The sequence below is a fragment of the Sorex araneus genome, chromosome 10 (assembly GCF_027595985.1).
Source record: "Sorex araneus isolate mSorAra2 chromosome 10, mSorAra2.pri, whole genome shotgun sequence".
Classification (NCBI taxonomy): domain Eukaryota; kingdom Metazoa; phylum Chordata; class Mammalia; order Eulipotyphla; family Soricidae; genus Sorex; species Sorex araneus.
In genome coordinates this window covers 54,202,953-54,217,154 of record NC_073311.1, presented here as the reverse complement: position 1 = coordinate 54,217,154, position 14,202 = coordinate 54,202,953, and the positions used below count along the sequence as shown (strand labels likewise).

General features: G+C 40.8%; 1 protein-coding gene across 4 annotated transcripts in view; it reads left to right on the top strand.

Annotated features, from left to right (window-relative positions):
• The window catches only part of GRIN2B (glutamate ionotropic receptor NMDA type subunit 2B), a 485,599-nt gene that overhangs the window by 448,578 nt on the left and 22,819 nt on the right, over positions 1-14,202 (top strand). For all 4 annotated transcript variants that reach the window (XM_055117944.1, XM_055117945.1, XM_055117946.1 and 1 more), the window contains 3 exons: positions 7,861-8,021; positions 9,947-10,134; positions 12,599-12,837. In XM_055117944.1, the coding sequence (XP_054973919.1) occupies positions 7,861-8,021; positions 9,947-10,134; positions 12,599-12,837 (588 nt within the window). The remainder of the gene's footprint in view (positions 1-7,860; positions 8,022-9,946; positions 10,135-12,598; positions 12,838-14,202) is intronic.

Below are 14,202 nucleotides of genomic sequence, written 5' to 3'. Positions count from 1 at the left end.
TACATACATTACAATTCTCTAACTAAACTATATTTATAGTTTTAGATATGCCCATTAATGTAACTGAACATTAAATATATCTATTTAGTTTGAGTCGTTATATTCCACTTTGTATTCCATTCTTACCTACTTTTATTTCAGTGCCATGCTGTACTGATCACTGTAGCTTTGTAGCATAGTTTGAGGGTAAAGAAGATAATGACCTCCTGTTCTTTGTTTTCATATTCTCATTTTCTAGCTACTCTGGATCTTTTGACCTCCATACGAACTTCAGTAGCATCTATTTCTGAAAGTACTTCAAGAATGCCATTGGGATTACTTTGACAGGGATTGCATTGGATTAACATAAGGCTTTGGATAGGACGGTTATTTTTAACAATGTTAAAAGTCTTTCAGTTCCTGGCCATGACTTTTCTATCTCTTGTGTCTTCTATTTTTTTAATGGTAGCTAGTAGTTTTTATGTGTAAGTATATCGTCTCCTTTGTGAAATACTTAATTCTCCTTTGTAATTAAGAATTAAATACTTAATTCTTTTGGATTCATTTATAAATGAGGTTACCTTTGTAAATCTATAATTCTATAATTCCAATCTGGCTGGTTGGTTCTGGGAAAAGATGCCAGGTTCGAGGAAGTTTGTTATTTGCCAAAGGTGATTATAATAAGTATAACAAAGTGCCTACTGGAAAAGCAGACTGGATGTTTTTAATCTAATGTTGGTGTATTGTATTTTTAAGCTTTTTTTTTTAAGAATTGTTTTTCAGGGTCCTTTCTGTTCCAAGAATTTGAGACTTCTAGCTCTTGACAGCATGAAATTTTGCTCCTTCCCAAATCCAGAGAGCATTGATTGCTACTGGGGTTAAACAAATGCCATACAATGCCTCACAGCTGGGGGTAGGTTTTATTGCAAGGGCATTTATTGGAGGCATCAAAGTATTTGGAAGATTATTTTTTTCCACTTACCCTACAGGCCTTGCTAAACACATGGTTCTCTAGGGCCATGAGTTTTAGTAAAATTCAAATACCACTGACAGCTTCTTTAAAATTGTCTTTTATTTAAACCTCACAGGTCTCACCAAGCTGGGACAAGAAATTTCAAAGAAAAAAGGCCAGCTCACGTCCACTTCTTTTTTGGCTAATTCTGGGCCAATGCACTCACCCTGTTGGCCCCTGCCTGCCAGAATGGCCTAGTTTAAGGAACAAATTAGGGAACACAAGTTTTCAATCTTAGGAAACATTATTTAACATAAAAGCAATTTTAGGTATTGTAACAGGATCCCCATAGAAGCAGATAATAATCTTGTGAAATCATCTGCTGGGTAGCTTCATATATATACATACATATATATCCTGTATATTATTACTCATTAAAAATAAAAAATTCCAGGGGAAAAATGAAGCTCTGTGAATCTAACTGAATCTTTCATAGGAGTTCTTAATTTAAATAAAATCTAGTGTGTGTATATATAAGAAAGGTTTCTTCTTTTCATAATTTTAATCATGTCTTTCATAGATCAGTTTTTAATTTCAGTGAAATCCAGTACAGTGTATATAATATGTTTATATATTAACTACTTACATACATATTTATAAGAATAATTTATTTATAATTACTATGTTATATAGTTATATATATATGTTATATAGCTCTACTGTGCTATTAGTGAAATTGTTACCTAAAGGTATAAATAATTTCTTCTAGAAAAATTATGATTTAAAATTTGCTCTTTATATCTTCACTTTTAATTTCAGCATGTGTTGAATGGAATTATTTTCCTGTATGTATATATATCTAATGGCCCAGGCACCATTTGTTGCAAACTATTCTATCTCCACTGAATGGCCTTGTGTCATATATATGTCAAGGCACTCTATTTCAGTTGGGGGTTTTTTGGGTGGGAGCAGTGGAGTCATATCCAGTGTTGCTCAGGACTTACTCCTGGCTTACACTCAGGGATCATTCCAGCAGTGCTTGAGGGACCAAGTATCCTACCTGCTGTGCTATATCATTCCTGTCCTCTGTTCTAATCTTATGGGCTCTTTACTATCTCTATAACAATGACATGCCATGTTGTTTACTGTAATTTTATAATAACTTTTAGAGGCAGGTAATCTAAATCCTGCAACTTTGTTGTCCTTTTTGAACATGTGTTTGACAAAGTATCTTTGATCTAGTCTAAGTCCTTTAACATAGTTTTGGTTTATTTGGTAGCATTAAACAGCTTCTAGATTTCAAAGATAACTCAAGATGCAAAGATACTAAGAGGTGGTATCGACAGAGTGTGGTAAGGTGCATTGCATATACCTGACATGGGTGGTCAGTTTTCTTTTGAAAAACCAGAATATGGTTATTTCTACTAGAATTATCCTGGATATAATTTCAGCTTTCACTGGGGTTTGAGAAAGTCTCCTTTGGGCTTAAGTATCTTGATCGTTATGATATTGGATGTCTTTTTCCTAGCCAAGGGGCAAAATACTCATTCAGGAGTTTCTTTTGTTTTTATTTTGTTATCCATAATTTATATTTTACTTATATTTAGAGATATCTTTTTCCCAAATATCAAAAGTGTTTGGATTCCTAGTAAATATTGGGTTGTCACCATAGGAGTGTCCCAAGTATAAACTGAAATTGCCTTCCATACTTGGAAGAAAGAGAAGAAGGGAGGGAAGATAAAGGAAAACCACTCCATGTTGGCAGGGGGCCATTTTATGAGTCCCTTAGTAAAGAGACATCTTGGGTGGCAACAAAATGGGCTTTTTACCCTCATCTGTCAAATTGTAAAAGTTTGCCTAAACTGGGCTCAGTCATGTGTGATCTCCAGATGGTCTACACAACACTCAGTCAAGGATGCTTCTGGGAGCAGGGGAGACAAGTGAAATCTGTGATTCCCTGATAGGAGAGGTCATGAGGAGCTTCCAGTTTTCCAGGACCAGATCTCAGCTCATGTGCTCTGGATCGCCTTACCTGATATCCAGTCCTTGCAACAGACTCTTGTACTTTGTTCTACCTCCCCCTGTTTCTGTAATGGGCCCTGACTTGTCACCACAAGGTTTCAGTGGCATGGAAATGACTCCTGCTGGAATGATCACTGGAGGCAGCTTCCATAGCAACAACATAGACATGTGCAGGAGGGGATAATAATTCCCCCAAATCAGTGCCGTTTCTTTCCATCAAGAGCCCCAATATCTAAACTCCCTACACATGAAACACACTAGGCTGGGGTTTGGATCCACCAGAGCATCTTCTCATGTCTTAATGAAATCTAACAAAGATGACATACAGGCAGGCACATCAAGTATGAAATGCAATATTCTGTCTGGATAAACAATGATACAGGTGTCTCCTTGAAAGGTAACAAGAATGTCCAAGGGCATTCCGCTTTATAGGGCAGATTTTCTCATTAGAGACATTTAGTATTCAGTAAGGACATCTTTTGTTGGCTCTCATTTAAAGCTTGTTGGGTGGATTTGCTAAGGACTCTTAAGTATGCTTTAATGTCCTCCAGACCAATGGAGACAATAAAGGTGGTGGCCAAATGGCTATACCTTTGGAAAACAATGTGTTTCTTGACTTTGAGAAGGAGGCTTGCAGTTCTTGAATATAGCTGTTTGTACACATCATGTGGCACCATCAGATACAACTGTGCATGAGCTCTGTGAGACTGAGACCACCACCCTCCCCCCTTTTCCAGGTGCAAATTCCATACTAGGTATAGTACACGTCAATTGGGTCCTAATTGTGGCAGGTCCTACTTGAGCCCTGTGAAGACTGTGTGAATCCTTCCCATGCAATTTATTTGTTCTGGTGGCACATCCTGTAACCTCCAGCATGTGATTTCTTTCCCAGGTGTGATAGAGCTCAGTGTTCTCAGCGTCATTGTATGTTCATTTGTGATAAAAATTGGGGCAGTGGCTATTACCCAGAGGACTCTGATACCATCACAGCATTGAGTGCCTTGATGGGGATCCCCAGATTGCTTTACAGGGCAACAGATCTTAGAGGTTGGTCACTCAAATATTTAAAGCCCAGGAGGTGTTTTCACTCCACCCAATTAAAATGGGTTTTTATTTTAATATTCTATTTTCCTTTCAGTCAACCCTGCCATTGGCAGGATTCAGGGAAGACAAACTCTCCATTCACTCTCATGCTCTTTGGTCTAGTCTTGCATAGTATGACATTTAAAATGTGAGCTCACTCACCCCCAACTTATTATGAGAATATCTGTACATGGAATCTGTAGTCAACTTTTTTAATCTTCTAATGTGGACATCTGGTTCATGTGGCCACAAGGAGAATCTTGGGTTAGGCCCAATGCCTAAAACAGAGTGTCTTCTGAGCTTTTCCAGGAAAATGATCAGAATAATGATTTTGCTAATCCCTGGCCAGTCCAGTTGGGAACTCCAGCAGGTAGCCCCCTTAGGTAGTCTATTCTAATAGTCTATGGGCTATTCTATTGCTCCTTTAATAAGTTTACTGTAGGGGCCAAAGCAATAGTAAAGCGGGTAAGGGTTTGCCTTGTACATGGCCAACCCGGGTTCAATTCCTGGCATCCCATGTGGTCCCCCAAGCATTACCTAGAGTGATTCCTGAGTACAGAGTCAGGAGTAACTCCTCTGAGCATTGCTGGGTCTGAATTTTGCCAGTCCTCCGAAAAGCAAAAAATAAAAAGTATCTTCCTCTCTCTAAAAAAAATAAGTTTACTGTATTTCCAAGGCAATTGAGCATCCTTGGCAGCATTGCTTCACTCAGGAACAGAGGTGGCCTCTTTCCACCTTACTCACCATATGTACTAAAGGATCACAAACCTGAGCCAGGTTGTCAGCTTCCAGATTGCAAGGGGGTGTCACTAACCGATTATCTTGGACGTGGAAAGCAGTGAGGACCTTCTCAGACTCTTACAGGTAGATTCTAATATTTCATAGTGCCCACTAATATTTATCCGTTGGGTTCCCGTGTTCCAAGCCATTGAATAGGTATTTTCAGAACAGCCCAATTGTTAGTGCAGCACAGGCAGAGCTCTTGAGCAGTCAGCAGCCATATCCCTCAAGAGTTGGGTCCACTGGAGCCTGCCACTTCTTCCCTCCCAGAAGTTCTGTCAGCAGCAGCACTGTTTACATGGCTCCATCATGGAGTACGACATGGGGCTTCTGGAATATCTGTTCCCAGAGCTGGCAGATAAATCCTAGTGGTCGTGCCTCCTCTCATCCGGGCCCCAGTGCCAGATCCATAACTTCCAGAGTTATAGATAGGCACCCTTAACCCAAATGGTCATTTCACTTAGGAGATGCCCAAAGTTTAATCTATTTCACTAGTATTTTGCCTTCTTAGAGGTAGTTTTCTGCTTTGTAAAGGTACGAAGTGTCTCAGGGGTCCTTTCATTAGCAGGCAGCATGATATGCTAGGCCAGATGGGGAATTAAAAATGTTTAAGCTTGTACAGCCCACCCCTCCCCCACATAGAGGACAATGGTTATGCAAGATTCCTCCCAAGGATGCTGATTTTCCAAAGCCTGTGTCTTCTGTTTATTGACTGACTTGCCAGTTGTGTGGTTGTAGCATCAGGGGCTTTCTCAGTAAAGCCTGAAACTAACCCCTGTGCACAGAGCAAGGAGAAGAGGGAAAAAAATCAGATTCCAGTTAAATGGTTGTATGTCTTCTTGATTGCCTTCTCCAGTGGTAAACTTCATGCATTCTGGATCTGTCTCTTCCCATAAAGCATATCCCTTTGACTTTAAACTTGCTATCCTCTAGGGACAGTGAAGAGTACTATTAATTAAATCAATTGATCTTTGATACTGTTAGCCATCACTGCCACTGTGTGACCTTGAACAAATTACTGTCCCCTTTGGACCTCTGTCTCTTCATTTGTAATGTGAAAGATTTAGGCTAGTTAACCGTAAGTGGATCATCTTATGCTCCAGTTCTTTGTCTTTTTGTTGTTGTCACGATTATTCTGTTTTTATTCATTTAAACTAACTACCTCCTTTGAAAATAATCAAAACCTCTAGATGGGGAAAAATCAATGTGGCGAGACAAGCTGGGAGCTTTGTGAATCAGGAAAAAAAGGGGTCTTTTGATGCATCACAGGTTGCCTAGTGTCACTGCATTTTTCACTGTGGCCAACTCAAAGCAATTAGGATGTCATTTGTGGTTCCTGGTGACATTTCTCGTCCATGAAATCCCCCTATTCTGAGAAATGCTGCAGCTTTCAGTGAAGAAAAGGAGCGTAACTCTCAATGCAGACAACTGCAAAAATTAAGCTTTTCTACATTGGTAGATTTGATTTTTAAATGTGCCTCCAAAGTAAATGGTGTAGGGGCTGGATCAATAGTACAGTGGGTAGGGCGTTTGCCTTGCACGCAGCCAACCCGGGTTCGATTCCCAGCTTCCCACATGGTCCCCTGAGCACCACCAGGGGTAATTCCTGAGTGCAAAGCCAGGAGTAGCCCCTGTGCATCACCAGGTGTGACCCAAAAAGAAAAAACAAAAACAAAGTAAATGGCATAATAATGAAACAGGAAGAATTTAAATATATGTCTACATTAAGGCTTAGAAAGAAAACACTGGTCTTTCTTCTCTCTGACCATTGTTGTGCCAATAAAATAAAAGTCTGGAGAGCATGAAATCTAGCAAGGCATGTGGAATCTAGACACAAATTAAAAGTAATATAAAGAAAATTTACTGAGCACTTACTCTGATAAGATGCTATGCCTAGCATTTCTCTGCATCAGATCTTTTAATCCTTAGCAATCTTGTAAATAAGCATTATTGTCTCCTTACAAATGAGGAGATGATGCAGACGGTGCGTGCTACCTGCCAAGGTCACACCGAAATAATGGCTCTTCAATCCACACCTGTCTCGATCCAGAGCTTACATTCTGAAGGACTGCATCAGACACTAACCTCAGAACTTTGCCAGTTCATTTAAAAAGCAATCACGTTTGTAGTGTGAATTCCAGCGACCTAAGCCAGGAACATCATGTATGGATGGATGGATCATTTGCGGGTAGAAAGAGCAAAGAACACACCTCAGGTTTCCTGAAGAAATTGCTTTGGTTTACTTTTTTAGATGAAGGACATGAATTGGACGGCAGTGAAAGGTGAGTTTATGCTAAAAGAACAGACCTCTTGAGACGACAAAGATATAAATGTATACATTATATGTTCAAGATACAACACACAAACTCATAATAGGGCCATGCCCAGAAATAAGGCTGATGACATCAGGGTGAAAATCCAAGAGATCTTTGCTTTGTGATTACAGACATTAGAGATACCATTGTAATTATCAAACTTGTTTAAGAACTCATGGTATGTTTGATTTTACAATTTATTATAACTCATGTCAAATAAAGTATAAGCATTTACTGCATGTGGAAGGTCCTTTAACAACTTCTCAGTGAAAATACCTAACAAATTATTTTTAGGGATCAATGTAGCCCATCTTACCAAAATCCACGACCTTAATAGTACAAGGTCAGTGTATTTTCATTCCAAAATTAAAGGACTGGAAGCAGATTTTTACAGGTAACTAAACTAAGAGTACATTCCTCCTGGGTCCATGACCACTGGTATTGGGCTTTGTCCATAAATGAAACACATCAGGGTAAAAATTAAAGTGACATTGGGAAAATAGACATTTCCCAACAATACATGCTAAACTGAATCCCACTGACATCCACTTTCAAATAATAACTTCTGCTCCTGAGTAAAGGCTAATGTAGTTGGTGAACTACAGTTGGGTCCATTCTGTTAAAAATCCACTAATGCTGACTTATCCTCTTCACATTTTTTCCTTCTCTCTCTCTCTATTCCTCTCTCTCTCTCTCTCTCTCTCTCTCTCTCTCTCTCTCTCTCTACAGTTCCAGAGACCAAATGACTTCTCACCCCCTTTTCGCTTTGGAACTGTGCCCAATGGCAGCACAGAAAGAAATATTCGCAATAACTATGCAGAAATGCATGCCTACATGGGAAAGTTCAACCAGAGGGGTGTAGATGATGCATTGCTCTCCCTTAAAACAGGGTAAGAACTGTCTTTAAGTTGAAAGTCTCTGCTATATTTCTCAGGTTTATTCGACATAATATCAGCTGTGGCATGTTTGGGTGCTTTACAAAGTTAAATCAAAGACGATTTAATTTCTCTTTATGGATTTCTAAGTTAAATTTGACAGCATAATTCAAGCTAGGACAGAGACTCCTATAACATTGTTTACTTTTTTTTCTTTTCTTTTTCAAAAATATATTCTACTTGTCTTAATGGAACCATGAAACAGGTATTGAAGAGAAGCATGAGTAGAGTCAAGGATAACATGTATGTGTTATGTGTGAAAGTAAGATCTGATTATTAATGACAAAAATTATAATTCTGGTGTATTATGGATGCAGGAGAAATAAAAAGGTAAAAGTTCTAAGAGAATGAGCCATAAGGAAGTGTAGACCAGGGGATGGAGCAATAGTACAGCTGGTAGGGTTTTTTCCTTGAATGTGGTCCACCTAGGTTTGATCCCCGGCATCCCATGTGGTTCCACTAGCACTGCCAGGAGTAATTCCTGAGTGCTGAGAAAGGACTAACTCCTGAGCATCACCAGGTGTGGCCAAAAATAAGTGTGGCCCTCCTCCATTCTGCCTTTTTTTGGCAATTGTGGACCCAGTTCTATCCTCAATGAAGCATTTGCTTGTTAAAGGAGCCTGGAAACTGCACCTTTGTGAGCTCACAGATTCCCAACCACAGGGGCTCCTTTATTGATTTGGTCTCCAGAAGTCACAGCTGTGGATAAGACCTTTTGGCATTATAGATGTCAGGCTCGAGGGTCAAGAGGACTTGCAGCTGACATGCTGTGTCAGAGGCAGACTGGCACCATCAGCTTCACCTTCTCCCCATGGGGGCTTCAGTCCTGGAAGAGTCACCCAATGCATGGACAGTGCTCTGCTGTCCCCATGAATTCACAGCAGATTTCCAAAAAGGGAGATTCGTGCTTGCATAAAGAACCACTTTGGACAGTCTTGTCACTGGTTCATTTCTAAATCCTGTCAGAGCTCTTGTTGTTGTTTGTTTTTGAGGGGTGTGCTATTAATTAAATACTTGTGGACCTATTTTAAATGCATGCCTTACGTCAGAGATGGCTTAACTTTTTCCTTTATAAGACATAAAACTCACTGACTCATCAAAGCATAGAGGATGGCATTTGATTTTTTCAGACCTTTTCTGTTATCTGCATGCCTCTCTAAACTTCTTCCTCATTTCTGATGTGTTGAAATATGGTTTTAAAGATGAATTTATGTCTTCCTGCCCTTCCCCTTTTCTCTGTCTGGACCTTCCTAGTAAAGCATGGTACTGAAAGTGGGGTTCATGCATGTTTGAGTACCTGAGAGCTCTCAGTTCTTGTCTATGTTGCCTCTTCTATGTTTACACATTAGCTCATAACACAAGCCACCACCCAACTCATGTCTTCCTCCTGGGCTGGAAAACACAGTCTGGAAACCTTTGACACCACAAAAATAGCAGTGCTCACCTAGTGAGAACATACACCTCCTCTTATTCCCGCTCTGGATGGCAGTGAACTGAGAACTGAAAAATGTTCTATAAATCTCAGCCATGCTCTATGTGGTTATCATGGTGGTGGTTCCTTTTCATTATTTCAGTTATGATTTTTATTGATTTCTTTTTACTCCTTATCCTTTTCAGACAGTGTTTATGAGCTGGCTTCAGGCCCAATGTACATTCTCCTCACTCCCAGTGGGACGAAATGAGCTCCTCCTTTCGGCCCCAAACCACCTCCATTCACATACCAGCATGGGATTTACCCTCAGCTTCAGGCTGACTTCCAACTTGAACCAATGCTTCTCTTAGCTTGCGGGGGCCTCCTGCTTCATGTGCACAGTCCCCCCGCTGGTTTTCTGCTAAAATACCTCCATGGAACTTGGTGTATTGGCTGTTTTCTTGCACAGGAAGCTGGATGCCTTCATCTATGATGCCGCGGTGCTGAACTACATGGCAGGCAGAGACGAAGGCTGCAAGTTGGTGACCATTGGCAGTGGGAAGGTCTTTGCCTCCACTGGTTATGGAATCGCCATCCAAAAAGATTCTGGTTGGAAGCGTCAGATAGATCTGGCCATCCTGCAGCTCTTTGGAGATGGTGAGTTCATACCGGGGAGGTGCGTGTTTGGCTTCTACTGATGACCAGACAAATCATAGGCTCTTCTTCTTTATCTATTCATCAAAGCCCTGCAATTCCAAGAAACCATTTCACAGATATTGTGTATGTGATATGGGGTATGTGTTAGTATTCTAAGGTGATCCTAATACAGGACTCAAACTGGTGATATAGACTTGATCCTGGAGGCTATAAGTCCGAGATCAGAGGATGAGTATCCACGTTCCATGAGTAAATACCTATTTTATACCTCTCCTCTGACTTATGGGAGTCTTCTGGAAATCTGTATAGCATTCCTTGGTTTGTAGACATATCATTCATACTCATCTGACACTTCCCCCTATGAACATAAGTATGTGTGATGTGTCCCTCTTTAGAGAATGCCAGTTATACTGGATTAGGGTCCACACTACTTCAGGATGACCTGACTCATTGTAACTGCTTGCGCCTGATTTCCATATAAGGCTACATTTCATGGCCATGTAGGTTAGGAATTCAATGCATTAATTGCACATCAATCAAACCATAGCAGGGCAAAATTGGAAGTAACTGAAGTTGTTGGTCAATGAACTTTGTTTTGGAGTTGTGGGCTATGACCAAGCTTATAAGGAGGAAGGTAAGAGAGACTAGTAGAGGTGTTCTAGAGGATCATCTCATGTATGACTACAACAGATGGAACTTAGGCCAAGTCTCTGCTCTTTAAGTGACTAAGAAAGGGTAGACACATTGAGCTTTGGGTCCTCATTATTCCCCCTTTCCCTCCTTGCTCTTTCAACTGGACAAGGGGAGAAGCAGGGCTGGGGTCCTTAGAGGAAGAGCCATAGGGCACTCCCCAGAAGCATCCTGGCAACAAACTACAGCCAACATGCTCTGTTGCTTCCTTAGAGCAGCTCCTTGTACCCCTCTTCTGTGAATTGTACAGAATGCCAACTCTTGGCCTCACTTATAAATGATTCCACTTATGGGACATCAACCTGGCTCTTGCTATGGCCCCATGACCATAAGCCAGTATTCTCTCCAGGTCATGTCTGCAGAATCATTGCTCTTTGGAAGGAGATAGGAGGCAGATCAGAGTACAGCTTCAGTTTTCAGACTCTGAATAAAGCTTCTACTATCACTTGACCCCCTTAATTCAGAAACTGTTCTTCTTGCAATTATTTATCAAGTATATTAGCTTCAGTTTTCAGACTCTGGATGAAGCTTGTTATCATACTAGGTAGGGGGAAAATAGTTTAAGCAAAAAAAATGTGTAAAAGAGAGACTCTGTTAACATTAGGATGGAGTTATAGCTGGAGTGTTAACCTGACAGTTGGGTCTGAGAGCTTACTTATTTGGCATAAATAATATATTCATTTTAATGTAGCTGCAACATAAGGACAATACAGAGAACCTCTTTCTCTGAAGAAAAGCTGTGACAGAGATGAACTTACAGAAACTGGCAATGCTGAGGATAATGCTAATTGAAGTCCAAGTTTTGCCAAATAGGATCTATTGGAGCAGGCAGTTTTATTCGCATGATTTTCCAGTCACTTTCATTTTCTCTGCTTCTAGGGCCTCTGCCTTTCTGATGCCCAACTTCCAGGGAGGTAGATAAAGCTGAATTCCAGCTTCCTAAATCTAGTCAGTGAAACATGTCCAATAGATTGTTTCGTTCTATTCAACCTTATTTCCTTTTACTATTTTATTTCCCCCTTATAACCAGAAATCAATAAGTCAAAGAGTCCCTAGGAAACCAAGCAACTCTCTAATGATGTCTCTGTGCCCCTATCCCTACCCCCACATACTCTGCTTTGCACAATTTCAGGAGAAATACTCTGAGTCGCCGTTTTATTTTATAGACATGAGGATGAACGTGGAAGCCAAGAGCTTGAGCTCACACACGCAAGCAATTGTGCAGTCAGCTTCCTCTGACCACCCTCTGCCTGATGTTATTCGAGATCCTCTGTTCTGCCGGCATTTCCTAAACAAGCTCAATTTTCCTCCTTCCCTCCCATTGATTATGCTGTTTCTGCCATCAGAGTGCCTTTTATGCAACATAACTTGCAATTCACCGGCTTACCATGTCCCCTTCCCCACTCCAAGACCCACCTCCCTCAAGAAAACCCACTGGCTACCGCATCCATCCAATTTCTCTGATGTCAATCCTTGTTTCCTGCATAAAATTTGTCATATGGATGATTTGTTTACCAATTACTGTGGCTAGGAAATGCAGTACAGAGGAATGCCTTATTTTTATATTATCTGCAATTTTATATCACTGCAGGTGATATCACGTTTTCATTGGGTGCACTGATAAGTTAATATAGAAGAGCATTAATAAAAATGACTGTTGACATTCTCTATTCCCTGTCTTTCTCTATGTCTCCTTGTGTTTCTCTCTTTTTCGGCAACACCCCCTCCTCCACTTTTCTTTTCCCCTCTGTTCTCCTTTCTTCCATGTCTCCAGGGGAGATGGAGGAGCTGGAAGCACTCTGGCTCACCGGCATTTGCCACAACGAGAAGAATGAGGTCATGAGCAGCCAGCTGGACATTGACAACATGGCTGGAGTCTTCTACATGCTGGGGGCGGCCATGGCTCTCAGCCTCATCACCTTCATCTGTGAACATCTTTTCTATTGGCAGTTCCGACATTGCTTTATGGGGGTCTGTTCTGGCAAGCCGGGCATGGTCTTCTCCATCAGTAGAGTAAGTGCTTCGATGTGGGTACCTGGAGGTTGGGAGATACAGCCTAGCTCAGTGATGGGAAACAGACAGGGGGGCCTTAGATGCCTCCTACCTTGATAGAGCATGAAACCACCATCATGTACTTTTCCCCTGGGGCCTGGAGGTATAGTTCCCAGTGGATCAAAAAATGGGCAGTGCTATTTTTTCCTTCAAGAAACAGCTTTCTGTGTGGGGTTTGGGCATTTGGTTCTCAAGAAGAACTGGCAGATCTATCAAAATGAAAAAATTGGCCTTTTACCAAATGTCTTTCATCACCATTCGTTAATTTGGTATAGGCTGTATTAATCACATAATCATTTTTTAAAAGTCACATTTCTATTTAAATAGTGAGATGTAATGTATCTCTCTTTATCTAGCATCCCAAGCTCACTCTATTATTGGACACTTCATGATTCTACTTACATTTTAACCAAGTGTGAATTAGGAGGAATCAAAGAACTTAGCAGAACCTTTAGAACTTCTGATCCCTGAGGAAGTCTTATCCATATGTAAATTTACATCCCAGAAACTTATCTCATGAGTGTACTCTGAAATCATTCCTGACTGATTTTTGCTGACAGTGAGAATTTAGATCTCTTCACAGGGAAGGATTAAAAACAGAAAACTAAAGTTTTTTCAACTTTGCTAACAAAGTTATAGGAAACCGTCATCAGTGACAAATGCAAAAAAAAGTCACTTAAAAAAATTTTTATATTTTGTTTTTGTTTGGAGGCAACCTTCAGCAGTGTTCATGGTTTACTTCCAAGTCTGCACTCAGAAACCACTCCTGGGGGGCCCAGGGGCCCATATGGGGTACAAGGAATCAAACCCAGCCTGGCCACGTGCATGGCAAGCGCCCTGCACATGTATTGTTGCTCTAGCCCTAGAATAGAAGTCTTGATTTTGGATGTGACCAACTGACTAGTTATGTAAGAAAACAGAATTCTCGTTAAATTTTTCCATCTTTTGATCATTTTCCTGTGGTAATTTAATGATAGAGAACAATTTCTTCTCTGGCTATGAGTGTATTCAGGTCACTCAGTAACCATAGAGGAGAACTTACCATCCCTGAGTCATTCCCGGTCACTGTGTGCCCCCTCCCCAAAGTGTCCCATAGGGTGAGGGCATAAGCCCTGGGCACCAATGGCTAATAATTGAAAACCCTTTTCATAGGCTTCAGTGATGCCCTTAGAGAGGAGGACAATTAAATTTTCTCTTGGCCCTGGACCCAAGACTTCAGGCTGTCACCTTGGCCTGAAGACCTTTTGTAGAAAGTGAGAACTACCTCATCTGAGTCCCTCTTTCCCATTTAGCTGCCACCCCATTCTCCTCTTTCTCCTCTCGTCC